This window comes from Chroicocephalus ridibundus, chromosome 4, assembly GCF_963924245.1.
Source record: "Chroicocephalus ridibundus chromosome 4, bChrRid1.1, whole genome shotgun sequence".
Lineage (NCBI taxonomy): Eukaryota > Metazoa > Chordata > Aves > Charadriiformes > Laridae > Chroicocephalus > Chroicocephalus ridibundus.
Genome location: NC_086287.1, coordinates 52570241 through 52591339, shown reverse-complemented (window position 1 = coordinate 52591339; position 21099 = coordinate 52570241). Strand labels below are relative to the sequence as shown.

Genomic DNA, 21099 nt, shown 5'->3' with positions numbered 1-21099 from the left:
AACACAAGCCTGGCGTTTTTCCTGCTGCACCATTTTGATATGCAAGAGCCATGAGCATAACGAAGATGACAGGGACACAAAGATTTTTGGACTTTACCAGGCATGCTCTTCGCAAAAAGATTTCACCACCATGGTGGGAAGGTGGAGATGTGCTGTGTGCGTGGCAGCAGCCCCACAAGGCTTGTTGTCCTCATCTGTCCTCAGACAGTTGTCCTCATGTCTCTGCACTGGTGCCCAGACATCCTTAATGGGCTAATGAGCCTGCTAGGACTTTTAATTACATTGTGGCTATGTTGTGGCAACCATGGGAGCAACACTTCCTGACCCAGACAACCCTCTGACCAGTCCCAAACACACGCCATTCAAGGGATTCTCCCCCAGCAATAAAACACCCGGAATCCCCACGCAAGAACATTGTTGGGCACGTGGCAGTCTAACCCTGCAAGGATACCGCAGGAAGGTGTTCCAAGTGATCCGCCTGCGGGGAGCCTGGGCTGAGGACACGTTTCAGCCAGATAACGGATCACTCCGGCACCCAGGGGATTTTAAAAGTGGATGTAGGGAAGAGAGAAGTTATTGCAACTCACATCAGCCCCATGCTATAGATTTTACATGCATAAATTATATATTTACGTCCAAAACTCTATTATTCATAGAGTTGAGTAAACAAGTATTGATTTTTACACTGTAGCACAGCTGGGTATTTCTAATGATGCAGACAGAGGCTCTTCCTCCATCCTGGGTAACTCTGACCTCATCGGTGCTTCCTGAGAGTAGTATTTAACAAGGACGATCAAGTTTAAACCCCGTTAGCTGTCGCTGTTTGGAATGGAAATCAATGTGCATTTCTTTCTGAATGGACAGCTTCTCCACCCACACTACGTCATGTGTGGCTCATCCCACCACTGGTTTAGATGCTGAAGCAGAGAGATGCAGAGGGAAAAAAGGATGCGCAAAACCATCTCAGCTCAGAGTAACCGCAGCTCTCCCACCTTACGGGAAGAGGCAAAGACATGCTGGCTGTGTGAATACAGCAGAAAAAGTAAGCTTCAACATATAAAAAGAAGTGATGCTGCTGCAGAGCTCATGTTAAACCTTTTGAGAACGGTCCTGCCATCAGTCAGTAAGCTCAAGTCCAGATTTCTCTCCATTAAACATGTGATACTACCACGCACATTTAGGGGTGGCAGAAAAAATCCTTTAACTGCATTTTCCAGTACTACGTTATTTCAGAGGTTAACCAAAATCACTTACTTCATAGCTACCTTGGCTATATTGAATCAATGTACAAGTTCCTCATTGGATTTTTATTGCAGGTAAAATTGACAGAGAAAATCACTAGGATATACTTAAAAATGGGAAGGAAATGTACGTTTACAATAAAAAGGTCTCTGAAGGTCTCTTGTTTCATAGGAAGGAAGCTGTCTTTATATTGCATGAACTATAAAAAATGATTAAAACTGAAGAGAGACAGGAAGCTGATAATTTGATTTATCATCTTAATGGCTATGATTCATGAATAAATAATATAATGGTTTATGTCTCTCTTGTAAAAGAAGTAGAGAAGAGCAATTTGTCTAATAAATGACTTCAAAAATTACAGCTGAGTCTTGTTTGCCACATTTGTTCTATTTAAAAAGAATGAGCAAGTATCTTATTTCTTATTACTTACTAGGACATTTGTTGTATTATTTATAAGAGTCAAAAACCTTAACTAAAAGCCACTCATCTCTGACCACAGTCTCCCATTAGCTTTAAATTCAGGAAAGAGAAAGGGATTGATCACTAGATCAATAAATCTAACCTTAGAGATGACTAAAAGCTTCCTTTAACCTCCTTCCTCTAGCATCCTTTTTCAAAATTAAAGTATCCCCCTTTTTAATTATTTAAGAGCATGTCAGTTTTACAGTAAGGCCATGTATGACTGCATCATGCAAGGATTTCTTCTTTATATTGGAAACACACCAGCATCTTTAAAAGGAAAGCATTTAAATCGTGATCACTCATTTATTTTTTTTCAGGTTGGATATGCTACTATAGATACACGTACCCTGTTCCAAATGCACCCTGGATTTCATCAAGACGAGTGCTGAAAATAGGAAAATAGAGAAGAAACGTGGACTCCCAATTATTGGATACACCAACTGCCCCAAATTCATCAACGATTCTGACGGAGCTGAAGTTGCTCCGTATTGACCGTGCGGGGCCAGCAACTGGCATTACTATAGAGCTGCAAAAAGTCACTTCAGGCAAAAGCAAACTCCAGAGAACATCATTAATCGAAAGAGCGTTTAATTTTTTTTAAAACCATCCTGTAAAAATAGCTTGTATATGTAGTTTGCCCAGCGTGCATCAAGACCTTGACCTTCCCCCCCCTTTATATTAAAATAGTTTATCAAAATCAGATCTTTTTTCTTACCAGAAGCTGTTCACACCGATTCAATACGCTGTGTTTCTACTTTCCTCCTACAGAACTGCCTTCAAAACAATACAAACGGCGTCATGCAGACACAATTCCGGACGCAAAGCTGGCTGGGGACCCCGAAACTGGGGGGCTGTAGCCAGGGTCACCTCTGGATTATGTCCTCGCTCAGCCACCGACATGCTGTGTGGTCTTGAGCCCGTGTTTTTTCCACGCATCTCCACACCTTTCCTTGCTCCACGTTTAATCTTCACCCTGAAGAACCTGGGGTCTCTGTCTTGCAAGAGCTTGGGCTCAGACAATGGAAGTTCTTACCCTGTTTCGGACGTTAATTTTTTAGAGGGCTTCAACACTGAACTTCAAGACTTGGTTATCTTTGGCTCACACTTGAGATGCGAGGTGTTATAAAGTAGTATTGGAGCGAGCAGCACCAGTAAGACTGTTAATGACAGCACTGGGAGGAAAACTTCAGGATGATCATTCTTGGCATATTGTAAAACCAGTTAATTTCTACAAGGCTTATTAAAAAAAAAAAACAGAGAAAAAAAGGGGACATGGATTTAAGCAAAATAGACCTTTTGAGTTCTCGTATTTCATAAAAAAATGTCTACTTCATGAAATGGATCTCTCACAGACTGCACACGTACACACAACTCATGTCATTAACTACATATGTCACACAGGCATGATCCGGACAAATAAACCGAGAAAAAATAGGGTGAACTTTGACAAAACGCCATTCATCAATATTTTCTACGTATGATTTCTCTAAATAAATGCAACTAACTAGCCCACAGTCCAAAAGCACTATTTTTATGTGCCGTGCCTCCTTCCCTCAACTGCTGTATTATATAGGTCTCCTAAAACTGGAGCGCTCGAGACGTTTTTGGGGTGAGTGATGCACCAACAAATGTCAAAGCAATATAGGCTGCACCCAGAACAGCGCTGAAAACACAGTGAGTTGGGGTACCATACCCCAAAAAAGGTTCTTTCACGGCCTTTCATTTTGAAGGGACAAAATCTTTGATGATTTTGAGAGGCGGTGGCCTTTGCTAACTTCCAAAGCAAGTAGGGCTTGTGGTCAAAATAATTTTTTTGTGGTCTTGCGATAAAAATAATGAAAATGCTGATCTCCATATAAAATTGTGAGCTTTTGCCCTAATTAGGAGTTTCTGGAAGAGAATGTTAATCAAGCAGACTGCAAATATCTCTGATGTCACTCTGTGAAGTTGGATTTTGAACCAGATAGATACTATCACTTCCTACTGCAGCCAGGCAAATCACAGGCCACCATTCCACCATAGAATTGTCTAGGTCGGAAGGGACCTTTGACGGGCCCAGCGTAAAAGAGCAGAGCAAAGATGATCCCCGCTGCTCCCTCACTTTGTATTTGGGAAATGGAAGTGACAACTAGAGGGAAAAATAGATTTATTAGTCTGAAGCTGTCCTTGATAAAATACAGTTTATGCAAAAGGCAATGTCAGTTGAATGGAAGCAGCACAAGGAGAAGATTACCAAAATAAAAGGGTAATTCTTCTGGCATCAGTCATACAATTATCATTTGCATATGGAGGAGGCAGAATCTCAGCTGGTATAAGCTGTTATAAGCGTATCAATAAAGCCACACTGACTTATAGCAGCTGAGAGTTTGTCCTGGAGCGTATTCATCCCTGTGTGACGCGATAGATTGATGCGTTAGCATTTTCTCCCTGGAGACTTTAGTTCAAAACCTATTTCAAACACAGCGAAAAATAAACGGGCTGGTCTCTAAGCAGATGTCCCTGGAAATCTGTTTACATCATCACAGCGACAGCAGTTTAGTGGAAAGGGTGTTCTCTGCTCAGGGCGGGGGGGACACAAGGGCAGGGTGGCGGGTCGCTGGTGGAGTTGCATAGCAAAGCTTCCTTGCTAACTCCCCGGTACCCAGCTTGCAGGACAGATCTGATGTCTAGAAATCCGTAGGATTCCGTACAAGGTGAAATTAAAAGATTAAAATAGAAATATTGCTTAGTCTTAGGCTACAATCTGGGAGTGAGACTCTACGGCACTGCTGCTCCCAGCCTGCCCGCACACATAACCTCATCACAAACATGGGAAACTGCTGATTTTTTGATAAGATCTTTTGCACGCATGAAATCAAGCACATTTGTAACGTTCAGGCTTGGGGGTCTCAGTTTCAAAAGCATCTCAAGATACAAATGCTCCCTGTGATCATAGGAGAAGGAAACAGTGGGGTTGTTGTATTACAATTACATCATCTCACGTACTTTTCATGTATTTTTGGCAGAGTGGTTCTGGGCCCAGTTTTGCAGGAGGAGATAAAGCACCCACAAGCGAAGACAAGAGGACTGCGGGTCACCCCTGCACCTCCCGCAGCTGTGCCCCGAGGCCAGCCTGGAAAGCAACAGCAACCCAGAGTCTCGCTGGGATTTCACCAATAATTCAGCAGCAGATCTGCCTATCCATGTAATGTAAGTAATGCTTTTAGGAGCATTATCCATGCATGGTTTTCCTGTACGTGGAATTTGGCAGGCGGCCATTCGACCAAATGCTTCACATTGCAAGAAAAATCTGCAGACTTGTTTTTTTTTTTTTTTTCCAAACTAAACTTATTTAAAAAAGCAACCCTCCTGCTAACAAAGTAAGAAAGTTATTCATCATCACCTCAGGATCAACCATGCAAGATCAGGTAGTTTAATATGCAGATTTTTAAGGAAATATCTTCCTTCTCGCCCTCGCACTCCATGCATTGTCATTTCAGAAGCAGCAGCTCCTACAGTGAAAACTGGGTATTTCATATAATGAAATACTAACACAGAAATAGAGTTACCAAGTCCAAGTCCCATCTATCACAAGTAACTGCATCATTATCCCTTGACACTGATCAAATCCCAGTTTATGAGTAGTTTGCTTTTTACTGCTATTATACAAAATGAAAAGCTGTTCCAGAACCCCGTTGCTCTGACGATGATGAGCCTTCCTCCTTTCCAACCAAAAATCTTTTCTCAACCAGTTCATACACGTTTGTTCCCGTACCGAGTGTCGTCCTTAACTTGAATTGTTTTTTCCCCTCCCTGGTGTTTAGTCCCCTGATGTATTTATAGAAAGATCATCTCCTCTTTCAAACTTCATTTTGCTAGGAATAGTAATGTTAGAAATAGACTGATGAATTTACTCTATTATATACAGACGGACATACATACACACGCACAGAGGCTAGGGCACTCATTTTAAAAGAAATGCAGAAAATACAGATGAGTCAATCTTTAGTTAACAGTGCATTATTTCAAACATGTCAGCAACGTATGTAAATTCAATATAAAAGACAGATCAAGTTCAAAACTGATTTTTAGGCATTTTAGATCTAAAGACTACCCATCTACAGAAATATCAGAAAGTCTACCTGAAATTTTGTAAAACTCTAGTTTGGGAACAGTACCAAAAGCCCACAATGAATATAATTTCTTAAAAAAGAGAGGTGGGAAGACTCAAAGTACATTTGGGTAAAAAAGCCTTAGAGAGAGGCTAGTTTGGGTGTTAAATAATCTGCAGAAAAAGAAAAAAAAAATCAAATTGCTATGAAAAAAGAACAACCAGAAGGAAGAAAGACTGAACATACTATTTGTCTGCTTAGAGACAATTTCATTCTTTCATAAAAATATTTTCTAGCTTTGCTGCTCTGGGACATCAATCCGGAGTACTCTAACTTTTGACTTATAATGATATTCCTTCAGATACAGCTTCACCGATGGAGGGATGGGAAGTGCATCAATACCATCGTAAGTTGTACAGTTGCAAATAACCGTTCTACATATATGTTGAAGAGAGAAAGGAAAAGTCCTGTTTAGTGGAGTGGATAAAAGCGGTTCAAAGAACATACAGGAACTTGGATCTTTGTAGTGCTCTAGGAGTCCCGTGATGTCAGGAGAATGGAAGACACAAGGATCGTGGGCATCAAAGCTGAAGTTGTGATTCCACTGCTCTATCCGCGCGTGGAGGGAACGACTGTAGCGCCTGAAGCTCACAGAGAACAAGTAGTCTTCTTGGGCAGAATCTCGTAACAAAAATGTTCCCTCTGGCTTTCCTTCTAGCAGGGCCTCAGCTGCATATTTATCCATGACTCCCCAGTAGCAGGGATTGTTATTGATCTGGAGGAGGTCTGGGACTAGGCAGTGGACATAATCAATCTGCGTATGGTATTTCGGAGGCGTTTCCATCCGGAGAAGCTCGTCATCCGTTTCCCATTTGGGCTTGTTTCTTTTTCTAGAACTTGTGCACAGTGTTATAACTTCGTCATCGGAGTCCATATCGCTCTCATCTTTACTGCTCCTTACCACCCTACCTGTCACCAACTCAGACCTCGAATCACCCCTAGAGGAACCGCTGTCAGTAAAGTCGCAGGATGGGGAGGGAGAGTCCATTCCCCCGTTGGCAATCTCATCGTCTCGCAGCTGATCCTCCTTTTCCTCCTGCTGGGATAAATCAGCAATTATCCAGTCTTCTGTTTTTGGACTTATAGGAGCTGTATGTCTTTTGATCAAGTGCCACCGAAAAGCTAGCTCCGAGCGCGGAGGGAAAGGACACTTATCTAGCATTAACTCACTGATATGAATTTTTCTTTTCGATGGCAGTCCTGAGGCATGCCGACTGCTGCAATTCTTTATGGGAAAGCACTGCCCCACAGCATCTTGCAGCTTCTGTTTGAGAGATCGGCCTAAAAACCTGTGACCACACGAACGGTCCAGATCCAGCTCGATAGATGAGCAGCTGTATTTCCTCTCTTGGCTCCTTAAACTACTACCTGATCTTCCTGCGGCGCTTGCTGTTTCTGCATCAGAAGAGTGCTCACTCTTTTTAGACCAGGAGAGCTTCTTTCCACTCCAGACGTAACCATCCTTTCTATCTGCGCTTCTGCTCCGGCTGCTTTTGGGTCTCACATCTGCGTTTTTAATATTAGCGTCCTTATTTTCAGCCATTTTGACAGCTTTGCTTCACGAGTTGCCAGAAAGCGCACAGTGTTTCTTGTAAGGTTTTTCTACATAAGGAAGCTTCCTCAAGGCACTTTCTGGAAATACCTAAGCAAAAAGAAAAGACAGCTAAGTTAACACTTATGCATGCACACAACGCAAGAGTAATGCAGGTGTAGACAGGACAACAGCGACAATTAATTGCTAACCATGTAAAAATAATATGATCCAGCTGCATTCACTAGTACACCCCACAAATACCGGCGTGATCCCAGACAAGGCTCTCTTAACCTTTCCTTGGGAAAAGCATCCTCCAGAATAAACCATTTTAGGTGATTTCAGAGTATCTGTTCTGACTACGCAGCAGAGCAGACAGTTTGAGGTGTCGGCAATCCTATTGTGCTAGGGTCCATTTTAAAGGGAAGCACTTCCCGTGGCAGGTGATGCTGCTTTAGCTGTTTATTGAGCAAATTCTGCATCTCTTCCAAATAACTTTTCAAGAAGGAACAAGCCAGAACAGAAACAACTAGGTCAGAGTACAAAGAGCTACTGTACCTAGATGATATGCCTGTTTGCTACTAATCCACAGGGTGGGATGCCAGAGATCTGTTTCTTAACTGACACTTTTGGGTCACTTTCTGGATAAAAAAAAGTAATATTAAATTATATCAGTCACAGATTCTGTCAATTTCTGAAAGCTGTTTTCCTCTGCCTTTTCAAATGGAGCTAGAAAATACTGAGCCTCTAAGGGATTGAAATATCTAGGGCTTTACATACTGAAAAGGATTAAACCAAATCCAGTCCCTTACTAAAAGCAATTTTAAAAGGCCGTGAAAGATGGAACTGCTTATTCCTCATTAGAGAAGAAAGTTTACATTATTAAAATCAGTGTTGCTCTGAGACCTACGGTTGCTGATTTCATTCTCTTTTGTTTCCAAAAGCATACTGAATTCTCAAATAGATAAGAGGTTTCCTTTTGAATGTTGTGCTTTGAAAAAGAAAAAAAAAAATCCTCCTTTGATTACTCAGTTGAAAGTAGAGCAGAATTTTTTCAAGGTACATGGATAGCAACACGTTACGTATGCTGTACTCTCCCAAGGCATGGCAGAATGTAGAAATACTTCCCATCACGTACCATGATGCCTTTGCACCAAAATGATGTACAGCTCCTCTATTCCACTGATTTTTTTGGCTGTCAATTTTTTGTTGCATGTTGGTGTTTTTTTTTTTTAAAGTAATTGACGTGGTAAATACTAAACAGGAAAAGAAAAGGGCATCCACTTCCTCTCTCCATTCAATCCATTCTCATCATCAGGATTAGCCGGCATGACACAACCTCTCTGCTGTCCCCCGAGGCTGCGCAGGCTGAGTTCTAGCCTCTGCTTTCAGTACAAGAATGAGGCTGCCGTGCCAAAAGGCTTACATGCAATCTGTGGGCCAAACGCAGCCCAGATGGAACTTTCACCCAGGAATTTTTGACACTGCTTTCCTTATTTACAAGCCACAAACCTGAGAGCTGTGGGGAAAAGAAAAACAGAGGGAAAGGGAGGAGACGCAGAAACGTGGAAGGAGGGCAAGATAGGTAAAATATTGCAAATATGTGGAGAAAAAATGGCATTAGAGTAACCTAGATGAATGGTACCTCACTGGTACCAAGTGGAATCAGAGAATGGGGTCCATATTCCAGCAATTACAAACCAAAGACAGAATTCTTTTTCTTCTCTCAGGATTTTGCAAACCACTTTTCAGTGAACACACTGCAGGATGCAATGCAGGTAGGAGAAAGGCAATATTTGTATATGAGACCCGAAACACCTTTGTTTAGACCAAGATTCATTGATTGCTTTTGCAACATTTATATTTTTCATCCAGAAACAAATTAGCTTGGAGCATTGAATTTTCTCCACGACTGAAAAAAGAGAAAAAAAAATAAATTCATTTACCCTGGTGATAACCTGAAGCAACTGCTGAAGACAAAAATGTTAGATTCATCCTGTGGTAAAATACATTAACTCTCTATGGATGGGATTTTGAATTGGACAGAGAGATATCACTGAGGTTGCAAAGTCAAGTACATAAAAGTTAGGATACGAGTTTTGAAAACCTTTAATTATCTCATTCTGCATATCCAGCCAATATACGGACTAAGAATACACAGAATATGGGCTTCCAATTAAAAACTGCAAAACATACAAACTCCAGAAGTGCTGAAAAGGCCCGTTATATCCTAAATTCAGCCTTGCAACTGAAATAATTTCAGTGTTTTATGTCTATTTCTGGGTTGTTGTTGTATTTAACTGTAAAATCACCTTCTACTTTGTACCCTTCTTCTATCGCGAATCGCTAGCGGTACCTGAACCCTGAAACTTAAAGTGGAGAAATAGCACGTGATGCTGTAAGACACGCACCATTAGCCAGCAACACGGAAAGCTGTTTCCCTGGGGCTTGAAGGCTGCTGGAACTGAGGCGCCAGCTCTGCCACGTCAGAGCACTAATTGTTAATCAGACATAACGCTAGACCCGTGAAAAGGGCACAGAATAGATGAAGAAAAAGGGATGTCATCTTACTAAAGCCAGTTTTGAACTTGACCTTGTGAAGGAAGAGAAAAGGACGGTTTTTGGTGGTTCAGTTTGCGACTCAGGAGACAAAACCTTTGTTTCCAAATGCATTATAAATGTCCGTGTGCTCGCAGACAAGCTGCCTTCTGAAACATGCACTGGCCACTGTGTATTTAGGTGCTCAAATCCCACTGTTTGTCATTACCAACAAGGGGTCATGCCTTCATACCTTTCCGAATCCCCGATTCACAGCCCCGCGAATAAAACAGGGACCAAAAATAATTCGTGTGTCGGAAAGAAAAAGGCATAAAGGGCAGTGAGGCATTCAGTGCTGTATTACCACTGCAGGCTATCCACATAAACCCGCTATTCCTTTCACTGCAAACATCCAAGGGAAATGCCATGTACCATACATCCATTAACGGCTGGAGTGCAACTGAAAGAGCAGGAGAGAAGGGCAAGGATAAAAGAGAGGGAACACAGAGTGTACTTTTCCCTACAGGGCAAGGTTAAATGGAGGAGTCCAGCACCGTGCAGGTTACATGCATTGGTCCTGAGATCTTTTTGGTAGATATAATTAGTCTCCTGCCTACAAAAGCCACCTTCTACACGGGGGTACCTTGGGCATCTCAGAAACTGGCAGATTTGACAAAACCCTTACGCTTGAAAAGTCTTACTCCTAAACAAATGGCAAAAGTAAAGCAACATGCAGGGATAAGTGGAGTTCACTTTGGGCCACGGGATCCAGCTTGTAGTTCAAGGTTATCCAACACTGTCACAGCTTACAGTCCCCGAGGACAAGCAGAGTGCTGGGTGGCTTTTGTTGTTGTTTTTATAATGTGCACGTCTCCCTCCTTCAGAGGCATGTTGCTCACCAGGCTGCGGAAAGGGGGGGGCGCAGACAGCTGCACAAGATGCTTTTTCTTTCAAGCTCTGATGCCTCAACACTAGAACTTCAAGCCCAAACTAGAAGCTATGTCTAGTAGCTGTTTGGAGGCAATAACAATGTTACCTCCTAGCCAGAGGTAGGCTGCAATCAGCAACTGTGATAAGACAGTTACAGCCTCACCATATGTCTAATTAAATCAGCAGCAAGTACCCAATAACTTCAATAGGAGAATCAAAACTATAAGCGTAGACAGACCTTTTTTTAATTTATTCAATAAACACTGAATTGCTTTAACTAGATATTTATGTCCTGAGGCGCTGGACCCTTGCCTCTAGCCCAGTACTTCCAAGTCCTCTTCATCAAACTGCTTCTGTTTCGGTTTAACGAAGAAGCAGAATCCTGTATGTAAGACCAGCAAAGCACCATCTGAAGCAGACATGGGGGTGTCCAGCCCCTCCTCCCACTCGAAGCGGGACCGCTGCTAGTGCCAGCTCAGGGGAGGCACAGCACAGTCTGGCCACATCCCAAAAACCTCTGAGGATGGAGGTCCCACCACCTCTCCAGGGCTCCCAGGCTGCACGGCCCTTCCAGGAAATACTTTGAAAGTTTTTCTGTCCAAGTACACAAAAGCCAAAGCATCGCTGTGTTACACCTCTAATTAAACAAGAAAAGGAGACTCCCACAAAGAACAATAAATCAATTTTGGAACTGTTACAGAAGTTGATATTCAGGATTTTATCAGCTCTAGAAGAGAGAGAAGAGGAAGCCATAATAAATTGGAGTACTTTTTCTTTTTTTCTTTCAACTTACATAAAAGTTATTTAAAAAAATTCTCACCGGTCACATGCTGTTTTCATTAATTTCGCCCAATTAGATTTTGGCCACAAGACCACATTTTAAAACCTGACCTTCCACTGAAGTTGAGCTGTTACTGATTTATTTTGGAAAAAAGCCCAACCTATTACAGATAACATTAAGTCTCAATTCCTCCGTCTTAACTCGTTTTTCTTCAGTTTTGACTATGTTTAGTTTGATTTATGATACCATCCAAAAATACCTACACTTGGCTCCAGAGGCCTTTCCAGCAAATTAAAGCAATAATCACAGGCACACAAAAGAAAGTGACTGTCTAAGGATATCAACGATATCCACACAGTGCTTCTTACTTGGAAATATCCTTGGTTTGTCCTAGGTCTGTATAATCCCAGAACTGTAGAAGGATAAATCCCCCCCAATGCTGGGGCTTATTTTATTCTCACCCAGAAGGTGGAAGCGATCTGGAAGCAGGTGCCAAAAGGTGAGGGCTGCTCATATCTACTGCTTTAATGAAACTCAGCTCATGTGCTCGAAGAAGAGAGGCAGGCAGCGCTTGGCAGACCGCAGCAGCACTAAATCAGTAAAAGCTTGATGGTCCATGACCAACACTTGGTGCTCCACCCAGAAACCGAAGAGGAGAGCAGCGCGATTCCCGGCTCCCGCCCTGCCGCTCTGCTCGCAGCCGCTTACACCTATTAATCAAGTCAGCAGCAGGTCGAGTTCCCGACCGGATTTAAAGAATAACCTTGCAATTGATGCCATGCCACTTTCGGAAGTGACAAAGCCACTGGGCCTGCAGTCCCTTGTCCAAGGGACCATTGGATCCCTCCATCCCCCAAAAATCCTACCCCCAGTTTTCCCATGCCGTTCAAACAGTTATCCCACCTCCAGGCAATGAATTTAGTTGTTACATAGAACTGAATTTAAAATGGTTTTTATATTGTAAAATATTTTAGATGCAGTTTATACAAGAGTTTCCGCAAATTAAACTAATAAAAATAAATACAGTTGACATGCATTGGTCTCCATCCCGGGCAGCGGCTTGCAATAAGGCTACTGTAAGAATAGCTCGCTCTTCCCACTCATCTGATAAGCAGTTCAGCTCGAAACATTTTGCTAGAACACGTTATCCTCACCAGAAATCACGATTTACTGAAATATGTCAGGATACACCCATGGAAAACATGTCCCTATACGGCTTCCACCAGGTTTAATAATGAAATCTAGGCTTTTTTTTGTTTGTTTGTTTTTAAAGAAGCATGCCTGCTCTGTTTTCTTGTCACTTACTCATTCATGAAAGTACCAACGTGACTGTTATAGAGAGCCCAACCACATTTCCAATATAAATAAATCACTCTGCTCACCCCAACCACCGAGAACTCCGCTGCAGAGCAAAACCGAAGATAAAAGGGGTTTGCCTGGAAGCAATTTTTCTTAGAAGCAGGAATAAATTGGACCAGATCATTAAAGCTATATAAAGGGAAGACAGAGAACTCCAAATTCTTCTCCATATTTCAAGCATGTCAAGATTTAACATTTTTTTGTCCTTCAAGAAATAAGCCGTGATGCTTTCTTCCAATTTTTCCGGCACATGAGAGCTTAATGATTTTTGCAGCGCAATCACTACCTGCCCAACTACAACTGCATCTAGCACAGGCATCGGGATGCCTATAATTACAGAGTAATTCCATAATTACCATAACGATCTCCAAATGGGCTTGATCCTGCTTTACCCGGGCGCCTGCGAGGGCTCCCCAGCCCCCCCACACCCCTCTGCTATAGGGGATTTCGGATAAACCCCTCGTCTGGGCTTTCCTCGCCATTCTTGCGGTACTGCCATTAAATACATGTACATAAGTATATACAATAAACATATATGCACTCTATAAATGGAGATATGTATACGGGGAATGCACCCACACGCGGTTTTCCACGGGAAAAGCGAGCCGTCCCCCCCGGGGGACGGAGCCCACCCCGCTGACCGGGCCGCTGACACCGCCTCAGCCCTCCCGGCTCCCCCCGACCCCGACTTACGATCGGCCGATAGCGCTGCCCTCCCCCGGGGGACACCGCTCCCTCAGTGGCCGGGCAGGGCGGCCTGACCCTCCGTGCGGGAGGGGGAGGAGGAAGGCCGCCGGAGCGAGGCGGCGCGGAGCCCGGCTCTCCTCAGCCGCCGGAGCAGAGTCGCTGTGAGGCGGCCCCAGCCGCGCCTGCCGCCGCCGCCGCCATCCTGGCTCTCCCGGCCGGCCAGGGCCGGCCCCGGCCCCGCCTGCGCGCAGCTCCGCCCCGGGCTCTGAGGGGGCCGGCCCCGGCCCTCGGGGCGGGCCAGGCGGCGGAGGCGGCGGCGGGGCCGAGCCGAGCCGAGCGCGGGAAGGCTCGAAGCGGGCGGCGGGGCTGGCGCGGTGAGCGGGCGGGAGGGTGGTGTGGCCCCGGTCCTTCCCCTCACCTCGGCCCCTTTCCCGGCGCGGCGGGGAGCGGGGGTCGGTCCTTTCCAGGGGCGGGCAGCCTGGCTTGGCCTGCCCCGGACATCGAGCTGCCTGAGGGACAGGCCCCTCACCCCCTCCGCCCCCCTCCTTAACCCGTTTTTTTCCCATTTTAACCCTTTTTTTCCCCCCTTTTAACCCTTTTCCCCTCCTTTTAACACTTCTTTTCTTTCACGGTTCACCTCCACAGCCGGGCCCTGCAAGGCAGTGCAGGCACCGTGTCCCACATTGCTTAGGCCAGGCTGGCCTAAGCTGAGCCCCGGGTCCTCAGCCCCGTGGGTGGGTGGGTGTCCCAGCAGCTTCATCCCTGCCATCTGAGGCTCTTTCTGAAGCTTTTTTTCTTTTAAAAAAAATATTTTATTTCTCTCCCTTTTGTCCTCTGTAACTAAACAGGTGAGAGCAAAGATGTCTTCTGAGCAAAAGCCGATGCGGTACGGCCACACCGAGGGACACACGGATGTCTGCTTTGATGACACTGGAAGGTAACTGCCTCAGATTCCTAGAGACCGGGGTGGTCTGGGGGAGCGATACTCTTGTTCCTCTTCATGGCTTCCTCAGGAGCTTTTGTACCAGCCACTGCATCCAGCGCTGGGGCCCCCAACATAGGAAGGACATGGACCTGTTGGAGCATGGCCAGAGGAGGCCACAAAATTGATCTGGAGCCCCTCTGCTGTGAGGACAGGCTGAAAGAGTTGGGGGTGTTCAGCCTGGAGATAAGAAGGCTCCAGGGAGACCTTAGAGCCCCTTCTAGTACTTAAAGGGGGCATACAGGAAAGATGGGGACAAATTTTTTAGCAGGGCCTGTTGGGATAGGACAAGGGATAATGGTTTTACACTAAAACAGGGGAGATTTAGACTAGATAGAAGGAAGAAATTTTTTACACTGAGGGTGGTGAGACACTGGCCCAGGTTGCCGAGAGAAGTTGTGGATGTCCCATCCCTGAAAGCTTTCCAGGCCAGGTTGGACGGGGCTCTGAGCAGCCTGGTCTAGTGGAAGATGCCCCGGCCCATGGCAGAGGAGTTGGACTAGATGGCCTTTAAAGGTCCCTTCTAACCCAAACTGTTCAGTGATTCTATGATTTATGGCCAGGGTTGATCTGGCAAATCCTTTGTTTTTTTTCCTGTGTTGAGAACTGGCTATATGACGTATAGTTTGATGCCCTGAATTTTGAGATTATTGACATATAACTTCAATGTAAGCCAATATATATGCATATGTATATATAGTATATGTGTGTTTATATATATAAAATCTCTACATGTACTTTTTATAAGAGTGATTTCACAGCATCTAGCAGAAATTGGTGTAGTGTGGGAGAAAATATGTTCATATATACACTAAGAAATTAAAAATATAGTTGAAAAAATCCAGTATTGGGCTTGCTATCTTTTCTTGTTATTTTTGCAGTAGTTCTTGAATGTATAAATAAAAACATAACGGCAAATATTTACTTTATATTGATTAAAAATAAATGATAAACCAGAAAACAAGTCCTCTGAAAATGAACTCAAGGGGTAAGCCTGACTTAGCATACTGACTCTGGTTCTTATTCCTTTCTTTATTTCGTTAGCCTTGGTACAAAGGGGACTGTTAAGAATTAGTCTAATAACAATCCCCTGTGACTACAAAAAAGCCTTGTTTTCCATTACAATGCAAATCTTTAAAAAAAGATGCAGATATTTCTGCTGAACACCACTGGTCCACTACTGCTGGACAGCATCAATATAGTCAATATCAACACAGTGTTGTGTTGCTGGCGAAGTACCGCCCTTACAGAACTAAGAAGAGCAACATCATAGCTTTGCAACTGGTTTTGTAACATTTTGCTGTTTCATTAGAATTGTTTTGGGACTGCAAACAACTTCAGAAAAAAAGAATGTAAGGCTTGATTATAGATTCTCAATGTCTTTAATTAAAAATCGCATGCGAGCTTTTGTATGTTTGCTGTGTGACTTTAGGTTATCGTTTACTACATTCAAATTGTGAAAGTTAACTCCAGCAAACTTGAATTCCATATTAACTATTTTTAAGGGTTCTGTAGGCCTGGAACAAGTTAAGCTTGTTAAAATTCAGTCAAGTACGCATTAGCACTCTTAGTTTTGCCCTCAACTTTGCAATAAGCTGTAAGGTAAGTTTTTGAAGTCTTAAGAAGCAATTAAATGCCCAGTTCTTAGAGAAATCAGTACTAATTAAGTCCTTTGAAAAATTTGCTCTAGGTCGTGGAAAAAAAAATGGATTGGCCAGTAATATCTAAGGGTCAGTTCAGATGGGTGCAAGGCGTAGGCAGTTATCAGAGACTCAAGGTACTGTGTTATGCTACCAGAGGGATTTCCTCCCCTCCCCACGTTTAGTAAGTTACTTAGACATAATAAATTTAGGTATTCACTGTATCACATAGTATGTATTGTGTTTCCTAACACGTAAGTAACATTTTCATGTTGGGATTGAAAGTCACAGGTGGGCGTCCTTTCCGTTCCTGCATGTTAACAAATCCTGTGTCTTTCCACAGCTGTATTGTAACTTGTGGCAGTGATGGAGATGTTAGGATTTGGGAAAACCTGGATGATGATGATCCAAAGTCCATTAATGTGGGAGAAAAGGCCTATTCCTGCGCTCTAAAGGTATTGCCGTTAACAGAACTTCTCTAAGTTGTGTCATGCTGGTGTTGATAAAGATGCTGGATTTTCAGGCTCAGGGTTACTGCTTGTGTGGGTAACATTAAACACATACTGGGATAATATACAGAAAAAGGCAAGAAAAATACTGTATGTAGTGCATTTCAGTCTGATATATGTTAATTATGTAGATTCTTTGTCTTCAGATTAATGTATGGAAAAAATAAATTGAATACTGTTTAATGAGTGGCAGGTATTTAAATTTGAGCATATGAACATATTCTACCTTTATGTCAAAGTGAAAATACTAAAGCAGTATTGCAAACATAATTTTCTGAAATACACAGAAATTTCATTGATTAACTGTGCCTATAGACTTTTTGAATATTTTAACAAAATTAAGTATTTTATATATACCAAGAATACTTCTGACAATTAATTTTACCCCATACAGGATTGTAGAGGAATTATTTCTTATGCTAAACTTCTGTAATATTTTTTTCCTTCCTCTTCCTTCACATTCAGTTACACTCATTTCTGACTTTGATCTCCTTTCTGAGAAACAAACCCAGCAGATTGAGCTAATTATGCAGTGAACTTTTTGTGCCGTTTTAGTGTTTTCTCACAATGTGAGAGAAGTTGTAAAAAGTTTCCCAGCGTAAGATGTGATCATCGAGTATCAGGAAAAAAACCCCAAGATGTTGTTTTATGTGGGCTTGTTTTAAGGTCCAAGGAATTATAATCTATATTAATCAAAAAAATTACTTTCACAAACTCAGTGTCTGGTAATGCTTTAGTAATACTTTTTAATAATTAGTTGATATTTTGCTCTCAAAATTGTCGTTTAGCTCAAAGATGCCTCTGAGCTGCCATCCCCAAAGTCAGAAGAGAACAGGATTCTTGTTTGCATAAATTGTACCAATTTGTGAGAATGCTGATTACAGGCAGTACTATAGTCTGACTGGCATTTTAAACATAACTGGCTCTATTTGTTTTAATGATAAGGCAGTTCCATTTTCTATATCTTGCAGGAGACATTATTTGTAAAAAAATAAAGCAAGTAAGTTACCTATCTGAATTTGTATAATAGAAATTAATTCTTTTTACAATGCACGTTTATGTATTTAGCTTGAGAATTCACACAGTATTTCCTTTATGTGCAATTATTGTTATATTACATTAGGAATAGGTGGTCTAAAATGTTGTCTTTGTGGCAACTGCAGAAGAAAGGAATCCTAGAAGTCTACATCAGTTCTACAGATATTGTGTAGTTAACATTGCAGTGATAAAGGAAAATTTTAAAATTGTTTTTCAACTATTTGTGATTTTTGGAGAGGAGTATGAAAGAGGAAATAAATGAAAATTGACATATATGTATTGTATTTTTAAAATAATAATTTGAAACCTTATTCAGAACTACTGCCTTAAGTGAAACCCCTTTCTTATACCACTTTTAACATACCTCATGTATCTATTCCTCAATACCTGTATAATCTGTTTTCATCGTTGATTTTTAGGGTATTTTGTTTTTTATTTTCTTCACGTTACTTTCCACAAACCAAGTGAGGTGACTTGAATGAGTTCTCTTAGCAAATCAGAGGCAGAGCCAGAAATTGCTAAAACTATTATTGGAGGAGGAAAAATCCTGGTTTTAATTTTTGACACCAGTAGGAATAATTCTCTGCTCTTAAGTTTATTGTAAAGTGCTTTTATTTTTGAGGGATTTTTTATTAAACAATGAGATTAAGAATGCTTTGTGACACTTCAGGAAATCTTATTAAAAAAAATTATTCTTCATTAATGAAAATGTTATGAGGAACTGATCTGAGATTTTGATGTAATCTAGGTAATAAATCTCATCTCTTACTAAGTAAGGTTATTCAGTACTGGCTGCTGCTTTGTTTATCTTCAGGATTTTTACTATAACTTTAGGCAACTTAAAAAAAAGGCGAGATGCCCCCAAAACCAAACAAAAATCTCCTAAAGGAAATAAGGCATTTCTTTATTTATGTATTTCAAAAACTTACTGCTATGTACAACTGAGGAATAGTATTGTCACTTGGAGAAGAGAGATTACTTTTCCTAGTACAGGATAATTATTCCTTTGTTTTGCCCTTCTTTTTAATCTGGATTCATTTTTAGTCAACATCTGCCTTCTGTTTTCTGCAAAGAACTAAGTGATAGTTCATGAACTTCTCATCTTTCCTGGTGGCATTTAACTGAGACGTTTGGTCCAAGGGTGCCCTCTCCTGATACTGCAGCGTATTAATCTAAATAGGAGGCAAGATTCTTCTGGGTCTAAAAGCTTTCTCGCCTCTGTAAGAGGAGTAAATTTTCCATCCACTGGAAGAAGATCAGACAGTTCTCTTTGAAATTATTCATTATTTTAGTAAAGATACAGGTTGGGAAGGTCTTGATGTAGTAAATTACCATGTAGTTAGCGTAAGGAATTCTGTATATTTCAGTATTAAATGTGGCAGTGTGTTTCTACAGGACTGAGAGTAAGAGAATAATTTTTCTACTTTTTATTAGTTTGATTAAAGGGATAAAGTATTAAAGTTACTGTGCTTGTCTGTATTTTTTTTGGGAAGAAATAAAAGTTAAAGAATATTTTCCCTATTACTCTTATTGTCAGGCCTCTTTTGGAACTAGTAAAGTTAATCCACCCAAATATTGGGAACACCAGAGCAATTTTTTTGGCTTTATGGGCATAAATGTGTTTTAACTAACAAATTCTCATGATGGATTTTGTTTTTAGAATGGAAGACTGATCACAGCAGTATCGAACAATACTGTTCAGATACATACATTTCCTGAAGGAGCCCCAGATGGCATCCTTACTCGTTTCACCACGAATGCAAACCACGTCATCTTTAATTGTGATGGTACCAAAATTGCTGCTGGATCTAGGTAAACTACGTGTGATAAGGAGAAGCTTTGCTGTTGTTCAAAATCTGGCAACTTCCTCACAGGCTCATTTTTCCAAAGAGATCGTTAACCCACATACCTCTGAGGGTTTTAAAGTATTGCAAAACGTCTTCTGCAGGGTGGAGGGGAAGAAAGGAATGGAAAGGACTTTAGAAAACAATGCTCTGAGAGACATTTGATCCACCAAATAATTTCAAATGGAATTGGGGTGTTGTGAAATAATTCCTTTTCTTTAGACTTGAGTGTTTTCAGCTTTCAGTCCCATAATGCATAAGCATACGTCTTTGCCCATATGGATCTCATTGCAGCACCAAGCGTTTTGTTACCGTGTGCTAAAGATGATGTCCTAACTGTTCAGGATCACGGGGATGCAGATGTATATACACATGCAAAAGTTAGAGGGGTTCTGATTTGTGTGAGAGCTTTGAGTCATTCTCTGGCATCAGTATCATCACCATTCTGCCAAATGATAACAGATGACAGTTGCAAGACTTGCCTGAGGGAAATTAAATGCGTAGTTTAGTTAATTTCTTAGGGCAGCATGTTTGCTCTTACATAGTGTATGCCAGTCCTGTAACAGAAATGGCAAAATAGCAAGCAGGCAATATTTTTTTTTTTTAAATTTATTTAAGGTTTAGGTGATTCTTAATTGGATTTGGCGAACTCTTTGGGCAGCTCTAGCTAACCCAGGCTGTCTTCTTGCCTTTCTTCTGGAATTTGTCCTCCACAATAGAGATGGGAGAGCGTTGCATCTGCTCCCTGGCTCCTCTAAGTGTGAATTGAACTAGAAAGCAATTTGGATGAATATGCTGGACTGTGAACTCTGGCAGCTGCGGAGCAGACACACCAGTTCCACCAAAACCAGGAGGTTGGACAACTGGGGGCAGTAACTACTCTAATCTCTAAATCTGACAGGGATCATGAGTTTGGGCTCTTTGTCAGTGCTTGTTTCTGAGGGAATAGCTCTGCCCCAGGATGTGACTTTGATTAGAAAGATTAGGCAGGCCCCAAACTCTCTTCTGTTTCTAAAACTTTTACAAAAACCCGGTACTTCTGCAGCCTGGCCAGGGCTCTCGCATTAGGAAAAAGAGCTCCTAAGACTGTGAGGCCACCTCTCGATGAGATCTTCTGTAACATACTGAAGGAGAAGGTGACAGCCATGGAGTGAAGGAATGCAGCTAAGAATTGCGTTTAGTTGTCCATTTTGTCATGAAGTCTACAAACTTCAGTTTTATATAAGTTTCACATCCAACTGTCTGCCAAAGTTCCCATGAACTATTTGAAAAATAGTTGTGTGGCTTCTTAAATAAATAAAAAGTATCCTATTGCCTGATTGTTTTTTCTTTAAAATTGTCTTGTGTTGTTTAAGAGTGCTAGTGTAATTTTAGTTGTCTCACAATAGAGCTTATATTTTGTCTT

General features: G+C 41.9%; 2 protein-coding genes across 7 annotated transcripts in view; one reads left to right on the top strand and one right to left on the bottom strand.

Annotated features, from left to right (window-relative positions):
- Positions 1-21099, top strand: part of WDHD1 (WD repeat and HMG-box DNA binding protein 1) — a 201087-nt gene that overhangs the window by 142913 nt on the left and 37075 nt on the right. For all 5 annotated transcript variants that reach the window (XM_063332400.1, XM_063332399.1, XM_063332402.1 and 2 more), the window contains exons 2-5: positions 14004-14055; positions 14530-14618; positions 16647-16758; positions 19511-19662. In XM_063332400.1, coding sequence (XP_063188470.1) covers positions 14542-14618; positions 16647-16758; positions 19511-19662 — 341 coding nt within the window. In that variant the 5' untranslated portion in view covers positions 14004-14055; positions 14530-14541. The remainder of the gene's footprint in view (positions 1-14003; positions 14056-14529; positions 14619-16646; positions 16759-19510; positions 19663-21099) is intronic.
- On the bottom strand, positions 812-13934 carry SOCS4 (suppressor of cytokine signaling 4). 2 transcript variants are annotated; one of them, XM_063333142.1, is made up of 3 exons: positions 13688-13934; positions 6303-7497; positions 812-2940 (listed from the first exon to the last, which is right to left on the bottom strand). In XM_063333142.1, the coding sequence occupies exons 2-3, from the start codon at positions 7396-7398 to the stop codon at positions 2933-2935; spliced, it is 1104 nt and encodes a 367-aa protein (XP_063189212.1). In that variant the 5' UTR covers positions 7399-7497; positions 13688-13934; the 3' UTR covers positions 812-2932. The 2 variants fall into 2 exon arrangements, with proteins under 2 accessions (XP_063189212.1, XP_063189210.1); XM_063333140.1 differs by having other exon boundaries at positions 831-7497.